The following is a 27135-nucleotide window of genomic DNA, read 5'->3' as shown; positions in this document are numbered from 1 at the left end:
TGACCAATAGAATGACTTGGTAATAGCTGTTTATTTCTCTATATTAGCTTATGGGATTTTGGCTTTTGGATGCAGCAGCTACTTCTTGTTTGGAACGCCAGGGGGGGTCCAGCTCTAATATACAGTCAATGGCTTTGACTCTTGAGAGCACTAAATGATAGAAATCTGCTCAGTTTATCCGACATTAAGCAGATAAAGCTAAGACCCAGTTCATTGTGCTGTCACACAATGTCCTAAAGACACGTTTCTCAGGACTAAAGCTCTGCAGAAGCTGTACGAAATGCAGCTTTTGAGACAGAAGTTCAACCCCGAAGGAAACTGAACGAAAAGTGTCTCATAACAACCTGAGCTGCAAGGCTGCTGGTTTTCTCACACTTACAGTGAATTGCCTGTAAAACGACAAAACAACAATTGCCCCTTCTCCGCCTGCTGTGGCAGATTCAAGGTTTTGGCCAAATTCCAGTTCATATCTGTTCTCTATCATGAGAAAAATGCCACAAACATGTTAAAAACACCACTATTTATCGGATTAGGTCTTTAACGAACAGTGATTATTTTCTGTATGGACGTCAGATCAGTTTGTTACAGAAACATTTTTTTGCCAAATTGCAGATTAAAAAATGAGTGGATGAGGTTTTTTTGAGAGGTCAGGAAGGGTGGTAACGTAACTTGTCAGCTCTTTGCTTTGGTGAAATTCTAAGAGTCTTTGCTCAAAGACTACGATGGACCAGGTTATAGTCAAGACACACGACAAAAGTCACACATCACAGTATTGCAGAGATGCCGTGGAGGCCTCTGTCACTTCCCGGCCAAGCTGGTGCCACAGATGCTGCAGAGGCTGTAAAAAAAAAAAAAAGACAGAAAGCACACCGCTCTCGCTGCTCCTTCATTTTGCATGAGGACGGCTCGCCGCCAGGACTCTAAATGTGCCGTGGAGGAAATCACGGTTTATCTCTTCTCAAACCGTCAGCCTGTTTTCTGCAGCGGCTTGGTCCGTGTCACAGGAACAGCCGGTTGGCGCCGGTCAACCCCTGGAGGAGCAGTCGCACATGCCCTGACACAGGCACTGGCAGAAACCGTACACCAGGCAGACCGTTAGGCTGGACGGCACCAGGCTCACGCACACAATGCCCAGAGTCACTCTCTGGATCACCAGTAGGTAGATTCCTAGAGGCAGTGAACCAAAGTATAGGAAGCCCAGCAGCCAGACCAGGATTCGCGGCACGTGGTTGCAGAGCTTGGTCAGGGCGTCGTGATCAGCAGGTCCATTGGATCCAATGGAAACAGAGTCCAAACTCTGCTCAGCGTAGATATCGGAGCTACCGTTTTGGCTAGGGGAGTGCCCCGAGTCCCTCTGCACCTCCATTATGGTGATGACCAGGCAGTTGGAGGAGTCACGAGACGGACTGGAGGAGGAGAAACTTTGTGGAGTCAGGAGGACCTCCCTGTTCTGGTCTGAGCTGCTGGACTTCTCCAGGTGGGACATTATGTTGACATCATCGGGCAGGGCCGACACCTGGTACTCTGAGATCTCAGTCTGGTGTCTGCAGAAGGGGCAGGGAATGCTGCCCCCGCCGTCTGCCACATCCAGGATCTTCAGGAGGCAGCGGGCACAGACCCGATGCAGGCAGTCCAGGATTTTGGGCTTCCTGTTGTGTGCATTGTAGCGCTGGTAGCAGATCTTACACTCCAGTTCCTCAGGAGATGGACAGTCTTTGTCCCCCACCTCCTCCAACTGAGGACCAATCATCTTCAAGTCATGTTCTGGGGAAGCACACAGAGGCAAAAAGCGAGTCAGACATTGAACCAGCAGTCTTTCAGCCGGTATCACATGTAACTTCTAGAGATGAGAGTCAGACGGAGCTGGAGGATGTTCCTCATGTTTCTCTGCTGAGCAGGGAAAGGTCAGTGCTCTGCTTTCATGACAGCTCAGAGTCTGTGTACCTGCAGGTGATGAATGATTTATGGGTTGGGAGTTGGAACAGGGTGTCATCCCAGTGCCCTTTGTGGCAAAGCAAAAGCCAGTGGTATTGATTTTTTTTTTTTTTTGGGGAAGAATATGGGGAGAGCTGCTCCTTCAGTGTTTCTGTGTTTTTGTGTCGAGTACGGCATTGAAGTGGCTGTTTATGAAGTTAGCGCTGAGCTAAAGGCTTTAGGATCTAGCTTGTTTATTGCGTTTTTCCTGGACTATATAAAGTCTTTCATTTAGTTTAAGCATTAGACTTTTGTGAGTCTGACCAAACTGAATTTCAACTGATCTATTTATTTTAAGCGTGTTTTCAGAAATCAGAGTGAACGCCTGAATTTTAGGCAAGTTTCATTCAGTACATGGTGATAAAGTGAGTTCACAAATGTGTCTTGAAGATGATGGCAGTTTGAGCTCAGGATGATTCATGATTTTATACCAGATTGTTTGAACTTCAGTCATTTGAACACACGATACAAAGAAGCATTGACAAGCATTGACACGCAAATAAGAAGCATTGACTTTTTCCTTCTTGGATACTGTCAATCATCACTATTTGGTACAGGTGTGTATTTTTTCCTCTCACAATTCGATGCGCATGACCCACAAATCGATACATAAAAGATTCAACTAACTTTGAGGTGATACAATCCAGTCCCATTCTTTTACTTAAATGGGTACAGTGTGGACATGTATTAGTTAATAAAAATAGTAAATGAAAATGAAATCAAAAAAAAGAAATGAAATCACAAATACTCTTTATTTTTGACTGGCAAAAACAAAATGTCTTTGATAAAACCTGGCATTTTGGCTTGTTTGGTCGTTTTTGTTCTTTGAGGTTAAAATACGCGTGTCCTATTAATTGATTGAGGCATTGTTGGAGTGCTGTAAAAACAGGGTTATCATATGTTTAGTGAACACAACACGCATCCCTCACTGTGGTTCTAATTATTTGACCTGACCCAGTAGAAGCCAGCTTGTGACTGGATGTCTTTTTATTTGCCTCACATGCTCATAAAGCGGTGGAATTCACTAGATCAGTGTTTTTCAACCTTTTTTTGAGCCAAGGCACACTTTATCCTTGACAGAAATCCTGTGGCAAGCAATTATATGATCAGAAGATGTTTGATAAATTTTACACAAAAAGACTAACATTATTTTTGTTTTTTCTGTAGTTACACAAAAAGTGAACATGTTGAAGTTTATTAGTTGTTCTCGTCTTGATCAAAGATAAAGTCTTTGAAAACGTTAACAAAAACGTTTTTTTTTTTTTAGATGATTACATTGTTTTAATTTACTTTAATTGTGTCTGTTGGCCACTTCACCTTAATCCTGTCTCTTCAATGTTGTTATTACTTCTTCTTAAGTTTAACATATAAAATAATCCAGACGTTATTAGAAAAGTGTTTCAGTTAGAAAGATGACTTGGACCAAACTCTGGGATGTTTGGCTGTTAATAAACACAAACCTTGAAGGAGAACTAAACTGTTGACCTTTGATTTCATCAAGAAAATTTAAAAACTGTTTGATGAGTGTTCGTTGTGGTTTCAATACATTTAACTAGACTCATTTTACGCTAAGACGCTGTCACTTTGTCCCTATGCATCATGGGAGATGTTGTGCGAAAACTGCCGCAGATGGCAGACAGACTAGCGTCTCTGAGGTTCATTGTTTTGTTCACTTGTTCCACGGTCTGACACCGGATCCTGCGGAAAGCTACACCATTAAAGACGAGCTTTAGCTGGTATTTTGTTAGAACTGAGCGACTTTATGAGCAGAATCAGAACAAGGAAGTGAAGACTTTAACCACTTCTGATTGGTCAGACTGATGACATGTGATTACGCCTCCAAGACTGATTGTTGGAGACAGTTAAAGGGGCGGGACTTTTCCGAAAACAGAGCTGAAGCTACGGCTAAATCACTGTACCGCCATTCTTATCAAAGTGTCTTTAATAGAATCCAATATAATTTATTTTAGACTGACAACTGATTTTATTTTCTTGTCATTTTTCTTTTACTTGTGTTTGTTTTTGTTTATTTTGTTATGAGGGACTTATTTCATTTCATTTATTGCATGAGTTGGGAATGAATTTGCATGAATTTGAATTTGACTGATGAAGCCACTTGAATGACTGATTGCCAGCAACTGAGTCCAGTTGCTATGACTCCACTTCAAGACATTTGAGCCGTTCTAGACCAGCACCAACAGTCTGCCATTGGAATACAAATACTTAAAAGGCAAGAAATACATATTAACAGTAAATTTACTATCAGGCACAAATGACAATTCATAACAAGAAATCAAAACCATCAAAAAGAACAATTACAGCTACAGATTTAGTGAACAAGTCTGTTAGAATTGGTACCACGCATCATTGTTTAATCTAAAACAGCTTCCATAGCTATGCTGATGATACCCAGCTGTACATAGCTATGTCTCCTGATGATACAAGGCCAGTAGAAGCCTTTTTTAAACTGTATGTTAGATGTGAAATCATGGATAGCAAAGAATTTTATGCAGCTCAACCAGGAAAAAACTGAAATTGTAGTTATCGGTCCTGAAGCTAAAAGACCTTCCATTAAGCCATTCAGCAGCACCTTTTTAACCTGGCTTTTAGCTAATCTTACTACTAGCTGATGCTGAAATACCTTCTTAACTTTTGAAATATTGTGATAAAGGTGGAATCATAAATGAAATGTTATCATAGCAGTAATTTTTTGTTTGACTTTAGATGCAACAATGAATTTTTTCTGAAGTTTTGCTCATAAAGTGATTTGTATTTCTTTCTAAAGCAACAGTGACCCTTCTCTAATCTTCACATTCATCTTTTGTTTGAAAAAGTAATTTTGTTGGTTTGCAGGCTGAGCCTCCATTCACCTGAAAATCCGTCAACACATAAGTTTGAAGTTTGATTTGTTCAAGTTCAAAACATGATGGGAAATGTTCTCTGTGTGGTGAAGGCTGTGAACTATATTTGTTGCTGTCTGTGGGGGTTTGGATGGGTTTGCCGACGTTTTTAGGAAGATGGTGAACATCAAAGAATCCTTCACATGAAAGCTCAGTTCCCTCCAGGCTTCTCCTCCCAGTATTCCTGTGTCAGTAGATGATAAACACTTGATTCTCAGTAACCGTTTTGTTGGAGGTAATGAATGTTTGCACAAATATAAGGTTCATTTATTTTTCCACTTCCCACAACCAGAGTTCTACCATCCATTACTTAAGGTAATTTCTTCAGCAGGTTTTGTAAAGTGGTATAAAAACAGTCGCTGTTTTGGCGGCGGCGCCTTCCATTTGCGTCTGTCTAATAGTCATTACTCTGCTGGTGATGGACCCGCTTTCACATCTGTGACCAGCCGCTCCAGCTCTCAGAGGCAAAAACTGAGAATCAGGTCAGCAATATTCTCATTCAACAGAAACGTTTAAGGCTTAACTGACACTAAGGTGCTCAGTGCGCGACACATTCTGTCTCTTCATATTTTGCATTTTACAAATTTTACCAAAGAAGCTGTTTATAACATTCTCCTATAGACAATAGCTGCGTTTCCATTAAACGTATGCACAAAACTTGATTGAAATTCTTGAAATGTCGAGAAAACACAATTTTGCTGTGACACTGTTTCCATTAAATCCTAATTATGTGAATAAACATAAAACGCGATAAGTTGAGAAACAAAGCATTGATTTCCAGCAGAAACATTTCATTTCTGCCACGGCACCAGCGCTCATCATCATCTATCAAAGGACACGTCGGTGTCTTCTTCAGGCCGTGGAGGGCGAGCGGGCGAGCTCCTGACGCGTGGGAGTGGCTACGGATGAAGCCATTCTGGGAAATGGTGGTTGGTGATTAAAAACGTACTAGGGATAATTATTTTTCATCTTTGCTGTTGTTTATAGGAGCTTTAAGTCTAAAAAAGTTATGTTTTACAATAATATTGTATATTTTTTAGAATGTTTTTGTGCTCAGAGTAACTTTTTGTCATCCAATCGTGTGTGTGTGTTTTTTTTATATATTTGAATTTAAGCCAATATTTAAAAAAAGGAGAAGAAAAACATGTTTATGAACAAGAAAAACAAGCTTTAATATTTTTCAATAAATAACCAAAATCAGTAAATAAATAGTAACTAAAAGTGTTCTGTCAACTCTAACTCCTGGAGGGGAAATCTGCATCAAAATTGTTCTAAAATCAAATTTTAGAAAAAACAAAAATTGCAGCTTCTTGACTCTTAGGAAATTTATAAACCTTTTTCACATATTTTTGCACTTTGTTTATTGCTACCAGAAAGTGTGTAAATGGATTTCTAGCGTCACTTTCTCTTCTGTGTTTTTCTTTCCTTTAATAGTCAATCATAACTTGAATTAAAAAAGATGAGAAATTGTGTTTTTCAGAAGCAGAAGCAGCAGAAAGAGCTCCTCCTGCCTCCCATTTCACATCCATCCTTGAAAATTAAAGCCCTCCATCATCAAATATATATCAGATAGGTGGGTGTTGCTTTGGCAAATGCCCAGCAGGCCTCTCAGTGACTTGCTGACTGTTGAATATTTCAGCAACAGGTCTGCAGTCAAAATCTCTTCAAAAGATGACAGGGAAGTGTCGCAAAGAGGATCAGCCTCAGTCAAAGGGACACAGGGAAAAAAAAATAAAGCAATCATTAATAAAGATGTAAAATAGATTAAAAGATAAAGGTCATGGTCCTGTGACTGAGCACGGAGGAAGAACTGAAGCTCTTTCAGGAAGATGTTGCCTCCGAAGTTTTTCATTAACATCAGTTTAAATACAAATAACAGACTTTCAGAATTTCTTTAAGCACTCAAAACATTTGATTCTTTAATTTAAAAAAAACAACAAATTCTGCACACAGAATGTGTACAGAAAAGTTTAAGAAGTAAAAATAGATTACAAAAAACCCATAGGAAGTAAAAGTTAAAGTAATTGAAATGCTCAAAAAAGTGAAAAGACAGACGGTTTACATTTGGAAATCATGGACAGCCACTGCAGGTTTGCAAAAATAAGAAAACATTTTTGAGTTCATTCAATTATTCAAGGATTTCTCCAGAAATTAGATCCACAAAAACAAAGATAACAAGAATAAGAAAAGCAGGAATGAAACTGCAAAAGATGAGATAAATGGGAGAAAATACAAAGTTTTAGTTTTGAATGAATCTTTTGTTTAAAGAAGAAATATATGTGAGATAATGCTATAGAATAAACAGTTGTTTTAATCAAATCTCATCCTATCACACAACATTTACATCGACAATTTATCACTTCATTTTTTCAATGTATGGGTTAGCACTCTGTTCTATGAACTTAGTTCTAAAAATAACCCTTTTGTGACTTTCACTCCTTAAACAGTAGATGCAATAAAACCCATTTACAATTGATGAAACCTGTTTGAGACATGGCACTCCCTTTTAGATGAAATAGCAGCTCCTTCCTCTGGACTGATTTGAAAATCCACTTGTCATTTATTTCCTCTCCACTGGGCCTTCAAATCCTAAAAAAAAAAAAAAAAAAAAAAAAAAAAAAAGGGGGCGGAGCTTTTAACACAAACACGACAGGTGGGGGAAAAATTCAGTCAAGGATAACGCTGACTTTAAATCAAAGAATAAATTCACAAAGGAAGAAGAAAATGTCAAAACAAAATATCAGTAATGTGAATTTGAATTTGACCTGGAGGCCAAAACTGTGGTCCAAGATGGTAGTTCTCATCAAACTACCAAAAGTCGGCTGTTTGTCAAGTATTTTATTCTTTAAAAAGCAAAAGAAATAGACAAACAAAGAGAGCCACAGCTAATGCTAGTTATCAGATATCTACTTTCACGGGTTTTGTGTTGTTTTCTTTGTGAATAAGTACAACTTAAATCCAATTTTGTCAAAATGTCGGGTTATTTTAATGTAACACACTTTTCTTTGTTTTTCTATGAAAATCTTATCATCATAAAAACTTCTTTTTTTTTGGGGGGGTAAAATAAGAATAAATGAATATTCCCTCAAAAATCTTTTTAAAATACAAAACGACCCATGGGGCATTCCACTTCTCATGTGAGGTGATGTTTGATTTAATGGAAGTTGTTCTGCAGAGGAGAAGGTATTGATCAAACCGGCGGCCCTTCGATCGTTGGACGACCTTCACAACCGTCCGAGCTGTGCAAAGGCGCATCGCAAAAATCAGCAAATATTCGGATAAATGGCTACTTTAAATGTGCATTTCTGCATTTGACCAATGGGATGGAGCCCTTTTATGTTAGATGCTCGCCTCCTATGTAGATGAGGGTCATTTTCAGGGGCATTTAAGGTACTCTTATTTCAATTAAACTGTTGCAGTGAGATGTAAATGATTTTTTTGGTTGTTTTGCTATTTGTTCATGTCATCTCGTCATCGCAATATTGATGAAAAATATCACAAATGGCGAGTTTTCTTCATATAGCACATCCCTGGTAAACATCAAACCGGGTGTATACTAGTGCTGTGGATTTTGGGGGAACTCTGTTTTCCAGCGACATCTTCCAGAATTGAACAGATTTTATAGTCAAGGTTTTGGAAGACACACTTACGTTCAGGTTCGTCTGTCGAGAAGACGTGTCCGTGTCTTTTTCATTCCAACATTGAAGTCTCTTCCATCGAAAAATATCACGCCGAAGCTCCTGTTTCCCACATCAGAGCCAGTCACAGTTATGCGTCTTGAGGTAAACACTGTTTTAATCTGCAAGATTTAAGCGATTCCTGCGGTTCATCGTCACGAACAGAATCAAACGGGTCAATGCTCCTGACAGATTCTGGCAGCATTTAGCAGATTGACCCGCATTTACTGTGTTGGGCTGAGGTGAAGCCTCTGATCGATCAGTTTGACTGACTGCCATGTTTTTAACCGACTGACGTGATCATAAACGCGGCGTTTTCAGTGTGAGAAAGGCTTTGGCAGTTTGAGAGCGCCGCTGTTCTCTCTCTGTGAGGACCGTTAATGACGGCGTTGAACTTTGCTGTTAGAGCGTCGGCTCCGTGTGTCTTCTCTAAATTGATCCAAAAGGTTAAGCTTGTTCTGCCTTTGTCAGCCCCCAGACTCATTTTTAATGGTTTAAAGGTCCGCTATTTAGAAGTGTTTCAAAATGTGAAAAAGCAGATTTACTGCATGCTATAATGTTGTGCATCATTGGGTTTTTATTATATTCATATTTTGCATTTCCACTTACATTCTTGCAACCACTTTTCCTTAATATTTGGCCTTTTTTTACAATAAAAATAGGATTTAATTATTTGCATTTAAGGTTAGGTTACCAAACTAAAGATATTTGGTTTAAAATGGTGTTTTTGCCTTTTTTTGAAATGTTAATTTCACATTTTTCTGATGATGGAGGTCATACGACAAGACAATTAAGTTCAAAATTGCAGTTGTGTTGAGTGTTTTATTTATTCTAATGTTGAGAATCAGGTGCAGATGAAAAATTGACGTTTGAAATGGAGTTTATTTGGGACGTAGAAAATACGCTGGGGGGGGCACAACGTCCTTGCTGTGAGCTCTCAGGAATGGGGAAGGCAAGGTTCCCGTCCACAACTCTGAGGTGAATTTTTAATGAACTCCTGCCGCTTTGCAGAAACTATGTCCTAGAAAATCCCACAGGGTGTTTGAGTTTAGCTTAAAACGGCTTAATCGTCATGAAAAGACCACCAATTGATCAAAATATGATCAGAGTAAAACACATTTTTGCAAGTTCCCAGTAATCTGGACTGATATAAATTTTGAACAACTGTTTGAAATAACTTTGTGGCAAACGTTTTTTTGTGGTTTTGTGATCTTAACGGCCTCGCGCCTTCTTATTTATCCGATGTTTTAGTTAGGTATGAACCTTCACGGACCCTGAGATCCTCTGGCACTAGTCTGTTAACCATTCCGACTGTAAAAACCAAAACATACGGAGAAGTATCTTTTCGGCACTGTGGCCCCCGCATTTGGAACAGTCTGAGTACCTGAGGACCTGAGAGCCGCAGAGAGCGTTGAAGTTTTAAGGAAAAGGCTAAAGACCCATCTGTTTAACCTGGCTTTCAGCTAATTTTTTACTGCCTTTATTTATTTATTTTGATTTATTTATCCATTTTATCTTGTTTTATGAACTTACACTAGATTTTTAATGTGGTATTTTAATTTTAATTTACCTTATTTCAATGTTTTATTGCTTATTGCTTTTATCAAAATGTTTACTTTTTCATTTTCATTTTTATTTCCGGTGCTTCCTCAGTTGGGACCTCTCCCTCTGGGTTGGATGCTGTTCAGCCACTGCGGCTCTGGATGGGAACCTGCATCACCGCGTAGCTGTGGTGGAGCGGTCCCCGCCTGTGATGCTGCATTTGGCTGGTTATGCGGCTGTTCACAGAGAGGGAAGTTCCAATTAACAGCGTTTCCAACATCTTGTTTTTGTGCTCAGACAATTTCTCATTGTCTTTCCCCATCAGTTAGGGGGGTGGGAGGTGTGAAAGAAGTGGGTGTGTGTGTGGGGGGTGGGGGTTGTGTAGGTACGGGGAGGGGGCCCCCATTTTTAAATTTTTTTATTTTTGTGCTTGTTTATTTGAATTTTCCTGCTTGTTTTTATATTATTTATTTTGTTTTAATGTAAAGCACTTTGTGTTATACTTTTATATGAAAAGTGCTTCATAAATAAAGTTTGATTTGATTATGATCTTTGATACACAAATAATCCATGGATTAGGAATCATTCCGATTATTTTAATAAAAAGGAAACAATATTCCCATTGTAAATATTCCTAAAGGTAATAAAAAAAACTTCAGGAAAAAATTCTGCAGCGGCAGGATCTCTTGAAAACACAAAGCCAAAAACAGATCCTGTTTTAACTAAAGTTAGAAGGAAACGTAGACAGGAAGACAGGAGCTGAGCACCGCCTCCATAACTAAAGACAGTAAACCCAAAGAGCGCTGAGCTGCATTAACACACAGCCAAATGAAGACCTGAAAATGGCTTTGGTGGACATTATTATATACAATCACTTTGGAGTTAGGACAGCCAAACTACTGACCAAAATCCTAAAACTGTCCGATTTTCATTTTTTGTATTTTTCGTCAACAATTTGACTGATTTCCACCCCGTCACAAAGCTCTCAAAAACCTTTCACTGTGGGTTGATGACAAATGGCAGGAAACAAGGGAGAGTGATTCATTAGACTTTCAAAATAAAACAAATAACGAAAAAATATTGTGTGAAAAAAAGAATATATTAAGAAGAGTAAAAAAATTAAAGAAGCTAAAAAGAATGCCAACAAATCAATGGGAATTTATAAAAAAAAATTAAGACTTAAATGTTCTTTTAAATATTTTTAAAAATGCTTTCCTACTTTTACTTCTTTAAACCTCATAAGTTTAATTATTAAACCACTTTTACAAGAACCTTTTTCAGGTTGTTTTAATGAAACATTAGACTTCCACTTTCGGCTTCTCCCATCAGGGGTCGCCACAGCGAACAAGTCGCATGGTAAATTTGGCAATGTTTTACGCCGGATGCCCTTCCTGACGCAACCTTCTCAAACCGGGCTTGGAACCGGCAGAGGTAGAGAAGGGAACAGGGAGCAGCCCGGAGTCGAACCCGGGTTTCACGGACGGAAGGCGCCGCAAACCAGCACGAGCTAAACTGGCTCTAATGAAACATCTAATGAAACATTAGAAACAGTCTTATTTAAAAGACTTGAGTTCAGCCTCTCATGAAAACATTTGTGAATTCAAATAACCAAATGCTTTAAAAAAAGTAGGAATTCTCTAAAAGTTACTATTACTTCATTATTTTTACCCTTTTATAAATTCAAACACCAAATGTTTAACATGTTAAATTAAAACCCTTGCCTTAATATGATTGAAAAATATTTATCTACTATATAAAAACATATTTTAGTGTCCATGTTTTATTTAAATAACGTTTGTCAGAATGTGACCTATTTTAATGAAGGGGCAAAATCTACTGAATGTCATAGAAATCTCAATTCACCTTCGTTTAAGTCATCGGAGTATTGATTTAGTTGTTTGGCGTCCCAGCGGTTCTGAAAACCTGAACTTCTCTGCGGAAAGAATTTCAAGGACGCATTGACCTGCTATAAACTCTCCTACTTTTACCTGAAGCTCATCACTTTTTTTCTCCCCTTCGGTCTCTAAAGATGCCGCACAGTTCTCACAGTTCTGCATGTTTAGTGAGTCATTGTTGATGTTTGAAACATCGGTCATTTCTAGATCAAAACGTCACATTTGTGATGCAACTAACCCATTGGACGGCCTGCAGCTCCCGGCTAAAACAAATAGAAGTATTGACTCTTTTGAAGCTGCTGTGATGAAGACGCCGTTCTACAGGAATAGAGAGGTTGCTGTCAGTCATGCTGTTGTTTAAACAGCGACACAGGATTCTGTCTGCATTTTAAGGGTCTTCTAGCTTCTGGTGAAACTCATGGACACACCAAGCTGTTAATGAGACCCGGACAGCACACAGGCTGTTTGACCTTTTTCCACTCTGAGGCTTACCGCTCTGCAGATTTAAGCAGGAATCCTGATGATTCCTACAATGAACCTTGTTTTTAAAACCTCAAGTGTGTTCTCCAGTTCACAAGATGAGTAATGAAGAACTCCCGGGGGAGGTTTTTTGCTCCTCAATTTGTCTGAAAATGGGTGAAACAAATGCATTTGTGTGACATTCAGAACTTTTGTTCTGCATGGACGCGCCTGTTGTTGGGTGATTTATGCTTTCTGGAGGACGGCGTTCAGACAAAGGACAAGGCAACCTTGTTTTTGGGAAAGCAATGTTAAGATTCTGGAAGTGAAGCTCAGGCAGATGCAATAAATATGTATTCCTTAAAAAAGGTTAAATGTCATTTTAGGTTTTAAATCAAGTATTTTTTTCTCTTAACCCTGAAGTTGCTTTCAAGTATTTGCTAAATTAAGTTTGGAACAGAAGCGGTTTTTAATCAATTAATAAATTGATTTATACAGCAGCACATCTCATCAACATGCTTAAAACAGAAGGGGCTTGACATAAAAGACATAAACATAGTCTTAGTCACATGCACCCATACTGTGACCTGTACGGGTGCTGATGGTTTTTGGACTTGTCCGGGCCAAGGACAGTCGTAGAGAAGAGCGGCTGTAAATGCAGTCCCTTTGATGCTCGTACAACCACCTCAAGGGACGTCATAAAAATGGATTATTGTGTGTGTGGTCCGTGTATCGTAAAGTTTTTTTTAAGGAAGTTACATCCACTTATGCCGTACGGGAATGCTGTAGCCCGGCGCCCTTATGCTGCGCTAGTCGTTGGCATGGTCGGTACTGGTCCCTTACTGACCGTGCACAAGTGCTGCACCCACGGGTGTGCAGGCGACAGGTGCCACACAAACTACACTCTCGTTGTCTAATTTCCTCATTTCTAGCAGCCAGGCTTGAAAGGAAAATGCACTTATCTATTGAACAGCACTAACTGCATAGTGCACAGAGTTCAGGAGTTTCAGTGTTTGCTACGACCTGTCCAAAGCATGCCCACAGAAAAAATGAGCGTGAACATTTTCACTCTTCGGGCTCACCGACCCGGTCTACAACCTCCATATTTCCTGCGGACTGCCTGCATGTCTACCCGAAAGGGGAAGTAGTGACTAAGGCTAAACAAAAAGAAGTCTTAAAGCACAATAGACTAAAAACAACAACAGTCAGAGGAGAGGAACACAAGATGGTAGGAAACGTTTTGGCTAATGATAAATCATAAAGTAAAAAAATGATCTGAATGCTAAGTTAAAAAGATGCATTTAAAAATCCCAACAGATGCAGAGATTGTCAGATCCTCAGGTAGGTTTTTCCACTGATGTACTGAAAAGAGGCTTGCTCCCATAGTGGGTTTAGATAAGAGAACAGAACCTGAGGATCTAAGAGGCCTAGAGGATTTGTCAGGACTGAGGAGATCTGATGAAAAAGAAACGTTTAAAAAACTAGGAGAATCTTAAAATCAATGCTGAAGCAGACGGGTTTGATGCGTCTTTTGCATCAGCCTGCATCAAGGGGTTAAAAACAAGCTCATCCTCCCAGCTACCTCTTATTTTCCGAAGAGCTACGCTGTCCTTAAAGTTGATAATACCTTTCTTTTCCCAAATTGTGAATGCGAAGTCTGTCTGACCAGGGAGAAAAAGGTGATTTTTGCGTATAGGACTAGTGGTAAGCACTTGAGTGAGTCCGTACGTCTGTCTGAATTGAAATATAATTTTAAAGGTATTTGTAACGATTGGATTGTGTGTAATATAGTGTGAAATGACACAGGGAAGACTAGATCCAGTAAGGGCTGTCAGAGTTGTTGTTTTACAGGAGGAGGCTTCGAGTCGACACCAGTTAATATCAGAAGCCTGGAGCCAATGCATAATTTTTTGAATATTAGAGGCCCAGTAGTAGTGGCACAGGTTTGGTAGGCCTAAGCCACCTTGATGTTTAGGTCTTTGTAATAATTTTAAACAGACCCTTGGGTTCTTGCCGCTCCAGATGAATGAAGAAAAGCTTTTGTCGACTGATTTAAAGAAAGATTTAGGGATGTAGAGGGGGGTGCACTGGAACAGGTAAAGGAATCTGGGAAGTATATTCATTATTATACTGTTTACTTTCCCTGCAAGAGACAGGTTAAGAACTTCCCAGTTCTTCAGGTCTGTCTTAATCTTCTCCAGTAAGGCAAGGAAATTTTCTTGATACAGACTTTGCAAGTTTCTTATGATATTAATTCCCAAGTACTTAAAACCGTTTCTGGATAGCTGAAAAGGTAAGGCAGTGTCTTTTAATTGAAGCGCTAAGTTGTTGAGAGGAAAACACTGACTTTTACTGAAGTTTAATTTATATCCAGATATAGCCCCAAACTTCTGTAGGACATCAATGATGTGGGGAACAGTTGGGACAGGGTCAGAAATATACACCAAAAGGTCATCTGCGTAAGGGGTTAAAAACAGTCTATTTTGTAATCAAACTCTGCTTCCTAGGTTTATTTTTTTGGTTCACCTTGAAGTTGGTCTCTGAAATCAACTCGCATCCTTTGGGAGATGCAGAACGTGTTGTCACATTAAACCAACCAATACAAGCAGACAAAAGCGGTACCAGCCTCTGATAACAGCACAAATGGGACTGGAGTCATTCATAGTCTATTACTGGAAATGACCTACTACACCAATATCACCTTCTCCGCCTGTCTGCAGAGGATGAAACCGTTTTTCCTGCTGCTTAATTCCTGTTCTGGGTCTGATGTGGCCGTTAAACCGGAAAAAAACCCATTCTCTATCGACCCACTAATGTTCACAGCCTGTTGCGCACAATTATTGCTGCAGAGAATTTAAGAAGAATTTGATTTGGTAAATGAATTGCGGTTAAGGGACAAGATGTTGCTGCTGAGCTTGCAAGCTTGGTAAATTCAGCAGCAGCAGCAGCAGCGAGCTGACAGGCTAGAGGAGAGAGGAAGATGTTTACACTGCAGCCTCCAACTTCAGCTGCAGCTTTGCTCTGCTTTCAAAGACGAAGGAAGTTGCTGCTCGCAGCACAAATTATGTTAAGAAAAGGAAGAGAGCACCCGCAAACTGGCTGAAAAACCATACTTTTGTTGGGATTTAGAGCAAAGATTTAGGAAAAAAAAGAGGAAATTAAAGTTCAGTTGATGCTGTGAACAAGTTTTTTAGGCCCTTCTAACCCTTTTGTCGATATTCAATATCACAAAAATAGGAATAAATACAAAATACAGTTTCTGTTTGATCTATTTATTAAAGAGAAAAGGCTGCGCGGTCCTGTGTGACGTGCGATTCCTTCTTGGCTAAATAATAAAGGATTTATAACCACATTTAACCGCTGAGGTCAACATCCTCTGATCTGCCTGCTTTCAGAGCTTTTCAACTGAGGAATCACTTGCCTGTCAAAATAAAAGCGCCCTGAAAGATTTCAATCAGAAAGACACCACGCTGCCACATAAAAAAATCCAAGAACAGATGAGGAAATAAAGGCACGTGTCAGTCTAAACCAGTTAAAAAGACATTTCTAGGACTGTCAGACTCCAGAGAACCACAGTGAGACACAAAACAGGAGAGCTCAAGGACAAAGACTCTGTTGAGCAGAAGCAAAAGTCATCTCACATTTGACAGAAACATCCAGATTATCCACCCGTAAAGATATTCAGTATAAAAAGGAGAAAGAACATATATATTTTTTTCTGTGGAAAGTGTGCGTCGCATTACAATTGCAATGAATCACTAATAAAAGGCACATCATGGCAGCGGTGGTGGTAGTGTGATGGTCTGGTGCTGATTTGGAACTTTCAAGCCCGGATTGTTTACAGTTTGTAAAACTGTCGGGGCCTTGAATTCCAAGTTCTACCAAACAACCTTAAAGAAGGACGTCCTCCATCAGTTGGGTTTTGTCCCCCTCCAAACAGATCGGATATGTTTTTAGAAATATGACCAAGATGCTGTTTCATGACTTGAAACCATCGTTCATCCTGGAAAAACCTCCAATGGGGCAGAAATTCTAACAATTCTGCACAAAGACTGAAAATCTCACTGAGAAACTATTGCGGGCAAATAAAGGTACACAAATGTTGTGGCCATTCGATTAGGTCATTTAATTTCTTTTACTCATGTTTCTTTTCTAAAGTAAATGATGTATCTGTCAAAATACACAAAAAAGGCTACAAAAATCCTCACTACACACTTTATACACTTTTTTCAGACCGACATGAACATTTTCACACTTTTCTCTCTTATTAAAATCTCAAAGTTCAAATCTTAGAAATTAAGTCCAATATCATAGAATGATAACAAAGCCATAAAAATGTATGTAGATTTGGTTTTTTTCTATTCCACCTATTCTATTTATCTATTAATTTTGATTAACCCCGTCTGTGTTTCTCAATCTGCTGTGATCTGCTCTCTGTTTTCCTTTCTTTGTTGATTGAAATCGTCTTTTTGATTAGGGACCATCAACCTTTTTATAAGGACTAAAGTTGGAAATGGGCCTAAAAGGCTATAGAATCTTGTATCTTTGCATTTTTAAACGTCACATTAGTATTCGCTGTCCCTGTCTTAAAATATTCAAACAAATATGAGACATGACACAGAGGAGATTGATTGACAATGTCTATCAGCGCAGCCAATCAGGATGCAGAACATGGAGCTAAAAAAAAAACATCTGCAAAACAGTGAAAGGTGAACTGCAAAATAAGGATTGCAAACATACTTTTTTTTTAATCCCACCAGAAACTGCAGTACTTTACCATCTTCCCTACCAAACTACAGGAACAGAGAACAGTAACCTCTGGTGGCCCCTACTGCTGAGCAGAAACAGAACGGTCCCTCAAACAATCCAATCGCAAACTGAAAAAAATATATATATATTTCAGCAACTCATTCATTGTTTTAACCTGCATGATCCCGTTTGGGGGTTGTTGGAGTCCATCCCAGCCACTGTTGGTCAACCTTGGATGGTTTGCCAGTCCATCGCAGGGTCCTACATTAGTCCTTAAAAATTTGATTCTATCTGAAAACAAACGTTTTGTCTATTTGTACTTTGCCTATAAAAACATACAGCAGACCTGCTGGGGTCAGTCGGGTCAGTTTGTCAAGATGATCTGAGGAAATTCCACTCTTTGCCTTCTGAGACTTTTACCACTGGATTGACTGGTTCCTCGTGTCCTTTTTGTCCCCATCAGGAGACTGTAAACTCATCTATCTTTTGTCCTTTTCTGTCGTTTATTTTTATCTTTGACATGGTGGAGGTTCCTCTTGTCGGGGTGTTCCACAGGTCTGCACACACTCCTATGTTTGTCCTCCTGCACAGCTCTGGATTTCCATTTTCTGTTCGTGTTAGAACTGAAGTCTGCAGCTCTCTGAGTTACGTTTGTGTTGAGAGACATTAGGTTTCCTGTCAGTTTCCCGGACTAAATTGGCTCCGATCCGAATTCATTCTGTCCTTTTTTGAGCCTAAACTTGTGGAAAGACCACACTTCTTGATTATACTCACCTTCTAACAGCTCTCGCAAATATAAAACTGAGATTATTCTTTAAAAAAAAAATCTGAATATAAAAAATGTCATAGAAAATGCAAAGCTCAAGCCTTTCAGAGTCGCACAGAAACTATAATCAACATAGTCTGCATTTTAGGCAGCAGCCTCTCTGATGTCTGACAGCAGCAGTGCTGGAGCTGAACATGCCTTCTTCATGTCAGAGAATCACCAGACCTGCTGGTAATGAATCGTGCTCCTCGCACGCTGCAGCTACAGCACCCAGCTTTTGTCAAACTTCACGCCAGAGCTGTCAACAATCATTTGGTTTGTGTTTCTCTTGCTCTCAGCTGCTTTTGTCACGTTTTGAAAATGTATTTTAAAGATTTGTTTTTCAGTTTCTTGTTCGAGATTGAGATGTTAGCTTTGCAGACATTCTGCAGTCTTTAACAACTGAAGTTACATAATGATAGAAAAGAGTAGAGATTAATGCAGACGGTGTGTTCTATAGGCTTCCAGCCAAATGGCCAAAAGTGTTGGTCTTTGCTTTTGATGCTGTGAGGAGAAGGTCAACAGTCACTGGGCTGCAGCTGCAAAGGGGGAAGTAGGTGGTGGTGTGTGTATGTGTGGTGGTGGTGGTGGTGGTGGGGGGGGGGGGGGGGGGGGGGGGTGCGGCACTCAGCACAACTTGTTGTAAAAGCTAAATGTCACAGTTTCAGCTGGGATGATGGCGACCCTCTCCCGATTCCCTGGAAAGCATTTGGGACTCTTGAGTCTTTCTTGATGCGACTGCGCTCGCCAACCGAAATGTGACAGAGACGCAGGTTTTTCTCAATGCGCGACCATCGACGGTACATGAGAACTGGACCGAGGGAGTGTGATGTCACCCATAGAAAATGGTTTGGAAACTGAAGTCAATTCAGGCTCCATTTTTTCGCAATGCAGACACCGCCATGTTGGAGCCAAATGGCATCACTAAGCAGTGATTGGTCCAAATTCCCACCCTAATCCCTAACTACAAAAACACTATATAGTGCGGGACTATGTGAGGCCTTGGATTTTAAACGTTATTCAGAAACCACATGCTCACCACTTTTTAAAAAAATTTTTTTATGACGTCGTCGTTTTCACCAAGATAAAATCTAATTGATATGAGTGTTTTGGGACGATCATTTATGAATCCACTGTGTTCTGAAGATGAAAACGTTAATGGTTTATTTAAAAAATACATTTGAATACATTTTTTTGGCAAAACTTGTTCTGGCGCAATGCATTGTGGTCTATATTCACCAATATAGTGAGCATCGATGCACACTGGTTTTTCGCAGAGACTTGTGGGACATTTTTAGGGCACTTGGTTTTGGAATTGTAGATTCGGACAGATCTACAAAATGGCGAACGGACATGACCTTAGTCTGAATCATCATTTCTATGGCAACCACTCTCACCAATAGGGAGTGAGCTTGTTAGACGTCCTCACCCCTACAACTTCAAAGTGGGCTACACGACCAGCCCCTCCCAATCCATGAAAATGAGTGGGTTCGTACATTGTCTCGTACATAAGTGAGGAACATCCCCCTTTCCTAGAAGAGTCTACTCTGCCAGCACCGCCCCCAGGCTAGCAGGCACCCCCCCCCCCTTTGTTTTCGTGGGCGAGACGCGCTATTGAGGTCGGCTTTGGGTTGATGTCATAAAATGGGCGGCAGCCACAAAGAAAGGCGGAGCCTCAGAGATCGTTGTCTGGCTTCTGGGTTGGAAAATAATCTTGAGAAAATAACTAATATTTCATTTAAAAATTGTTCTTTAGTGTACTAAAGGTAATATGTGATCATGTATATAGTTGACTCAAAAGTGTGATATAGGCCCTTTAATAGCAAGTTAAGAAAATAATGGATCAGAGCAAACATGGTTACTCTGATAAATAGAATGAGGAATAGCTGTTTATTTCTATCTATGGGGGTTTCGCTTCTTGAACCAGCGGGTACTTCCTGTTTGGAACAAACTCAGTCCAGTTCTGGTATACTGTCAATGACCCCAAAATGCTGTCTGGGGGCACAAGTTTGGAAAAAATACATTTAATTGTTTCCTATCTATGTGGCTAACCAGACCATGAAACTCCCACCACTGTGCTTCACACTTTGAATTACGTTTTTGTTATTTTCATGTTTTTTCTGCCTGAATAAAGAAAAAAAAATCAATTCAAACTGTGAATCATTACTGGCTTTGGATTTCTCCCATCACTCAAATGTACTAGCTGATTTCAGGCCACAAGATAATAAAACTCAAGTCAGAATTTAATCAATCAAACACATCACTTGTGACTTTGATTGTTCTGTTCCCCGTCTGCATGCTTATTTGTCTCGCTGCTCTGATAAGGTTTGTAAAAAAAAAACACAACAGCCTGACCAGCATGGCTCACCATTAGTGAGACTAACTGCTGCTCTGGAGGCTTTTTAGAGAAAAATCACAGCTGGTGAAATGTTAAATGTTTGGACACACGAGCCTCGACTTGCAGCCACAAACGATGTAAATGTCAGATGGAAGATAAAAATGTGACACAATTAGGAAAAATATGCAAATGGAAATCCAGACGTAGAAAAGAGTTTTTAAAAAAAATTTTTTTTTGATGGATCATGACCTTTTAGATTTGATTAGACCCAGCCCACTCCACCACTTCAACCCACTATGATAAAAACGTTTTTTGTTTTTTTAACCATTTTCTTGTGGCGTTGTTCTGATTATGGACTTTTGACTGTAAAAGAGAACTGGACTGAGCGAGTCCAACAACTGTCACCAACCCGGAGTGAGCTCGTTCCTAATTCTACACCCCTAACATGTCTGAGGTGGGCTAGTGGGCACTACGTGCTTTAATTGAGGAATCTGGTGGAAGAGTTTATAACTTCAATACCATGCAATAAATAAAAAATATCAAGAAAAATTTGGATTACCAAGAAAATTTTAATAAATTATAAAAGGTAGCAGAGCAAGAATAATTATTCTGACCAATAGAGCGACTGTTATCTCTCCATAAAAATGTATGGGCTTTTGGATTCTTGGTCATTCAGTCCAGTTCTCATATGCAGTCAATGAGAAGGACATATGTAAAGAAAATTAAGCTTAAAATGGTATTTCTCTGTGTGTCTTTATTCAATTTGTTGTGAAAATAGGAGCAGACAAAAGCAAGTTTGAAAAAGGGACGTAGAAAATATGCTAGGCGGGAAGGGAAATGGGGGGGGGGGGGGTTGCTCCCTGTCATTGGCCTCGCGCACAACTCAGAAGTGAGTCTAATGAACTACCTATAGCTAAAAATGGCATAATCATAATTAAAAGATCACTGAAAATTCTTTTAGAATGGATCAAAAGAGGATTGGAGAGGGTCTTTCAGTAGTTTTTTATTTTTATTTTTTTTAGCACATTTGAATTTTTTTTTCCCAGCACCCTGCTCTCTTCCATTTTTCGGGGTAAAGTCAGCGTGCCCAACTCTCACAAAGCGCAGACGTTAAAATGGCGACTAGCAAAGAGGATCTTGTTCCCATAGAGGGAAGAGTTTCTTTGGTTCTTGGGAACTGGTTTGGTTTTGCAACTTCAAATTTGGAGCCATTGCTTTTTTTGAATGGTGAATGTGACGTCATCGATTTGACCAAGATAAAATCTAATTGATAAGAGCATTTTGGGACGATCATTTGTGAATTCACTGTGTTCTCTCTGCCAGTGCGTCTCTGTAATTTGATTTCAGCTCAACTCTGAGAGGAGATGTTAAAATAAAAGATTTTGTTAAAAATGTTCTGTCATTTGCCATGTTTGTTTGAAGAAAAAAATCTGATTTTATTTGTAGACTTTGTCACTTAACCCTGATTTGAACTTTTCTTTTCTTCACTCAAAATAAGAACCACACGTTTCTTCAACTGAAGTCATGTCTGATGTTTTAATCAATGGTGGTACATTCCTGAAGGCTTCAAGCTAGAGATGCTTTTATTTTGAAAAGAACATAAACCTACTTGTTATTTTCATTATTTTGGAGGTAAAATCAAACAAACTCAGCTCAAATCTGCAAGAAGATGTAGAGAAACAAAGAAGTTTTTTTCTTTACTTTTGGTCGCAGCTTTTATTAAAAGATTTTTTTGGAAAACTAAATTCACTTGACTTGCATAAAAGTATGAATGTCTTTCTCATTATCTTGGAGAAAGCAGCCTAGTTAATCCCTTATTCCAAGAAAACAGCCCTTATTATCTTTCCATTTGAAGATCATTTGCTTTTGATCTAAAAATAAGAGTATTTTTTCCCCCGACGTGGCCCTTGATGTTTTCAAACATAGATTTAGGAGGATTATAAATGATAATGACAGAGAGAGCAGAAATGCTGTCAATTGAATGTGTGTTTGGAGGTAATGATGTGACATTGAAGTTAAGTGTTTACAAAGCATTTTGGGGGAAAACATCACATGGTAATCAAACCTGTTTTTTTTTTTCCTTTTTTAAAACTGAACGATCAATTCAAGACTTTTAGCCTTAAATTGTCCAAGCAAGTTTATTATACTATTAATAAAATCTATTTAATTTAATGTCGTTTAACAGAAAAAGGACTTTAGGTTTTCAGAAAATTCTTTTGTCATTTATGTTGTTTTGGGTTTTTTTTTTTTTTTTGGGGGGGGGGGGGGGCATAATTTACCAGCTCTTAGTTGATTCTTTTCTGTTTTTGGTTCCCTTAATCCTCCATTTCTGAGCACATCGTTGACTTTTTGAAGGATTTCCTCTTTCTGGTTTGTTCTCATTAAAAAACCAAAGGGATGGTTACTAAAATAAGCAAATGTGCATCAGTTTTGACTTTTGAGTTCGCTCATCCGTTTTAAAGATCAACTCCAAAGACAATTGTGATTTTTGGTGTTTAAAACATATTTTTGTAGCATTTTTCTGATGAACGTATACTTAAAAATGCAATTTTTTTTAGTATTTCTTTATTCACAATATTGTGAATCAGGAGAAGATAAAAATATGTATTTGTGACGTAGAAAAATGCACTGAGTGGAGCCACCAGCTCCCCGCTCTGTTCCATTCTAATGCATCCTTGCAGACAAATAGATCCGCGTTTTTCCTCGTCTGAGGTGGAATCTGGATCAAAACTGTACGTCTGGATAGCTCCAATATTGCTCACTATTTTTGTTGCACCGATAATATTAGGTCCTTTGATTTTGGCTATAAACTCACACTTTTAAAATAGATCAAAATATGATTGGAGTGGGACTTAAAAGCATTTGACTGTAACCAGAAAGGATGCGGGTCCATGTAAAGGTATTGGGAAGAGCAGGAATTCTGTCTGTAGTTGGAGGACTTGTGCAGCTTCCTGTTGCTTTCCGCCTTCAGTCCGCTGAGCAACAGGGGGGGGGATCATCTCCCCATGAGTGACTCACGTCTGGATCCTTTCAACAAAGCAGTTTTTAGCTTCTGTAGTTTTAATAACGTCGGGGGGGGGGGAAAAGTCAAGTGAGCTAAAGGAAACTAGAAGGAGCTGCATTACCAGAAGAAATTACAGGGTTGAATGCTAAAATGCTGAAGGAAAATGAAACTTAAAGATTATTGATTGGCAAACACACAAAATAAATAAATGATCAAAGTTGACCATAAATAAAGTGAAAACAGCACAAAAACAAAAAATATATTTTTGTGGAAAAACACAAATGCTGGGTATCGAACCAGCGAGCCTCTGCACCAAGGATCCCCCATGTATTTCAATGGAGGCAGAAATCCTGGAATATCTTGAAAAGTTCTAGGATTTGAAGGACCAAAAGTCATAGCTGGAAAAAGCTGAAAGAGCTGGACATCTGAATAGTTGAATGGTTAAAATAGCTGAAAAATTGTAGAAGCGGAAAAAAATGGCGGAAAATACTATAATAAAGAAAGAGAAAGAGGAAAACAATGAGTTGAATACTTTATAGCATTCAACCAATGATGATAATGAAGAAGAACTATTTACTGTAGCAGTAGCAGTGAACAATCCATCTATAGAGAAGCCAACAACTGACTGATCCATTAAGGAACATGTGTCAAACTCAAGGCCCGCGGGTCAAATGTGGCACGCCATGTCTTTTTATGTGGCACGCAAGAGCATAAAAGTTTTTAATTTCTTAAAATAAAAAATGAAAATGTGTGTATTTTTATTCATATCTAGGGGGAATCTGACTTGAAATATCGGATTGGGCAACTATACATTATAACTTAAACACTGTCCATTTAACCTAACCTGACAGAATCAAATGTAAAAGGATTTATGCTAAAGTAACAAGCAAACATATGTTTTCTATGCAACTGTAATTGTCACTTTAAAAAGTTATTATAAATAAAGAATGAGTTATTTAACATTAAGGAGTAGTTACATTTATTTCTCATTACATTTAGTTACATGTATAAGTTATATCTGGCCCTTCGAGGACAACAACTGTGCTGATGTGGCCCTCAGTGAAAATGAGTTTGAGGAGTGAAAGAGTCGAAACAACCGGTTTGCTTTACGCTTTATGGAGATAAAGTCACACACAGAGGCTCCGGCTGACTGAAGGACGGCAAACACACCATCTGTGCGTGTTCACACCTTGTTGTTCTGTCTCCAACTGCACAGGCACACACACACACACACACAGCACTCCGCCTGCATCCTCTCCGTCTCGCCTGTTCCTCTTGACATTTCATTTTACTGAATCTCCACTTGTGTGAGTGTGTGAGTGAGTGAGTGAGTGAGTGAGTGAGTGAGTGAGTGAGTGAGTGAAGCACTTCTGCATCTGCTCTCTCGCCTGTGGAAGTCTGCCGATGACCCCCCCCCCCCCTTCCCCGCCACATGCATTCAAACGCCGGCGTGTCACGGCGGCCGAGCATCTGCAGGGGAGCGTGTCGGCGTGTGCTGTTGCTCCTCACCTTGTCCCGGCGCGTGTGACTCCCCCTCCTCCACCGCACCCGCCTCTGCTGCGCTGCCCTTCATTTAAATCCACTTCCCTCCTCATAGCAACGCTCCTTGTTGTCTCATTCGTCCCCGTGCGCTTGTGTGTGAACGCGCACGTGCAGGTGTACCGGAGGCACGCGGCGTCCAGGCTGGCACAGCTGGAGGAGTCACTGGAGGGGACGAAAGCCTCGCACCGGAGGGAGATCCTTCACCTGCAGAGGCTGCTGAGCGGAAGACAGGAGGCTGAGGAGAAACTGCTGCAGTCCAAACGGTAGGAGGGGGGGGGGACGGAGGGAGGGAACAGAGAGGAAGAAGCAGCCATGCAGGGAGAGCGAGGAGGATGGGGAGATAATGGGTGGAGGAGGAGGAGGAGTTGCGGTCTGTGTGCGAGTGAAGGAGGAACAAAACAATTACAGAAAACACCTACAAGTGAGGATGCTCTGGGAATCAGACAGAGCTGGGGGAGAGTTTGCCCCTTTTTTATTCACAAATCATGTAAAGTTTTCACATCCAAACATGTTTTCCTCTTAAACATAACTTTAAATGCAGTTTAATGCAGTTTTTTTAAGGAAAAATAACAGGAAGTTCTGAACCTGCTTTTGTCTTTGTAATAAAAAAATATAGTTGCACACTATTTTATTTTGAAATTGTGCAGGCAGTTTTTTTTTTTTTTTTGGACAGAACAACAATAGGGGACCTTTCTGTGTGGAGTTTGCATGTTCTCCCCGTGCATGCGTGGGTTTTCTCCGGGGACTCCGGGGACCACCGCCCAAAAAACATGCTTAATAGGTTAATTGGTTAATCTAAATTGTCCATAGGTGTGAATGTGAGTGTGCATGGGTGTATGTTATGTGTGGCCCTGCGACAGACTGGCGACCTGTCCAGGGTGTCCCTTGCCTTCCCCCATCAGTGGCCGGGATAGGCTCTTCATATCAGCTTTTCATATCAGCTTTGCACTGATATGCAACGTTCATATGTTGTTGCACAGGGTTAACCAGTTAAGGGTTAACCTGTAAGGGCTAACCAGTCGCCATAGACGCTAAAACAGGTCCATGGTCTGTAAGGGTTAACCAGTCGCCATAGACGCTGAGGCAGGTCCATGGTCTGTAAGGGCTAACCAGTTGCCATAGACGCTGAGGCAGGTCCATGGTCTGTAAGGGTTAACCAGTCGCCATAGACGCTGAGGCAGGTCCATAGTCTGTAAGGGCTAACCAGTCGCCATAGACGCTGAGGCAGGTCCATAGTCTGTAAGGGCTAACCAGTCGCCATAGACAGGTCCATGGTCTGTAAGGGTTAACCAGTCACCAATGATGCTTAGGCAGGTCCATAGTCTGTAAGGGCTAACCAGTCGCCATAGACGCTAAAGCAGGTCCATAGTCTGTAAGGGTTAACCAGTCACCATAGACGCTAAAGCAGGTCCATAGTCTGTAAGGGTTAACCAGTCACCATAGACGCTAGAGCAGGTCCATGGTCTGTAAGGGTTAACCAGTCACCATAGACGCTTAGGCAGGTCCATAGTCTGTAAGGGCTAACCAGTCGCCATAGACGCTAAAGCAGGTCCATAGTCTGTAAGGGCTAACCAGTCGCCATAGACGCTAAAACAGGTCCATAGTCTGTAAGGGCTAACCAGTTGCCATAGATGCTTAGGCAGGTCCATAAAAATTAACATAAATATATAAAAAATATTCATAAATAAATGGTCTTTAATTAAAATCAAAATAATAACTCAAAAGTTTCTAGATTCTACATACTTAGAATCTAGAAACTATAAACTAGGCTTATTTTTGGTGTAAAATCATTCTTTTTTATAAAGGTATTCAATAAAAAATTGCTTCTTGAGTTTTTCTGAGTGCAGCAAATGGTCCCGCCTGGGTTTTGTTGTTCAGGAACGAAGGGCGGAGCCTTTCCTCTGGCAGAGCCACACTCTTTTAATGGAGAGACATTAAACTATCAGGAATGATCCGTTTCTCAAGAATATATATTATAAAAAAATCTATCACAGCAGAACAATAAGCTTAAGCATGAAACTACCAACACAGTTTTTCACATAAACAAGCTCATCCGATGGTAAAATGCATTTTTCCAAAATACAACTGTAATACTTTTCATTTCCTTTCCCTATTCTATTAGTATTCTATTAATGCTTTAATTCTGCTCAAACCTGAGTTCATTTTCATCAGTTCTAATGCTAAAGTTACCATATTTTTAGTTTCAAACTTTCTATTTTGAGCTGGGGAACAAGGAGTCTGGCTCCTTGA

General features: G+C 39.8%; 2 protein-coding genes across 4 annotated transcripts in view; one reads left to right on the top strand and one right to left on the bottom strand.

The window, feature by feature from the left end:
* Positions 1-27135, top strand: part of cep89 (centrosomal protein 89) — a 61971-nt gene that overhangs the window by 23710 nt on the left and 11126 nt on the right. For 2 of the 3 annotated variants that reach the window (XM_020700748.2, XM_011494064.3), the window contains one exon: positions 25000-25148. The exons of the other annotated variant lie outside the window; for it this stretch is intronic. In XM_020700748.2, the coding sequence (XP_020556407.1) occupies positions 25000-25148 (149 nt within the window). The remainder of the gene's footprint in view (positions 1-24999; positions 25149-27135) is intronic. 3 annotated transcript variants of the gene reach the window in all.
* LOC105358424 (E3 ubiquitin-protein ligase RNF182-like) lies at positions 35-25006 on the bottom strand. Its single transcript, XM_011494076.3, has 2 exons — positions 24853-25006; positions 35-1764 (listed from the first exon to the last, which is right to left on the bottom strand). The coding sequence occupies exons 1-2, from the start codon at positions 24914-24916 to the stop codon at positions 1025-1027; spliced, it is 804 nt and encodes a 267-aa protein (XP_011492378.2). The 5' UTR covers positions 24917-25006; the 3' UTR covers positions 35-1024.

This window comes from Oryzias latipes, chromosome 3 (assembly GCF_002234675.1).
Source record: "Oryzias latipes chromosome 3, ASM223467v1".
NCBI lineage: Eukaryota > Metazoa > Chordata > Actinopteri > Beloniformes > Adrianichthyidae > Oryzias > Oryzias latipes.
The sequence above is the reverse complement of the archived record's forward strand: the minus strand, read 5'-3'. Positions and strand labels throughout refer to the sequence as shown.

What these genes read in the sequence shown, in the direction of transcription:
- LOC105358424 (XM_011494076.3), bottom strand. Translation starts at nt 24,916, where the DNA reads ATGAAGGGCAGCGCAGCAGAGGCGGGTGCGGTGGAGGAGGGGGAGTCA. An exon ending in GTCACACGCGCCGGGACAAG is followed by an intron (nt 1,765 to 24,852) that starts GTGAGGAGCAAC and finishes GTGCTTCCCCAG; the next exon opens with AACATGACTTGAAGATGATT.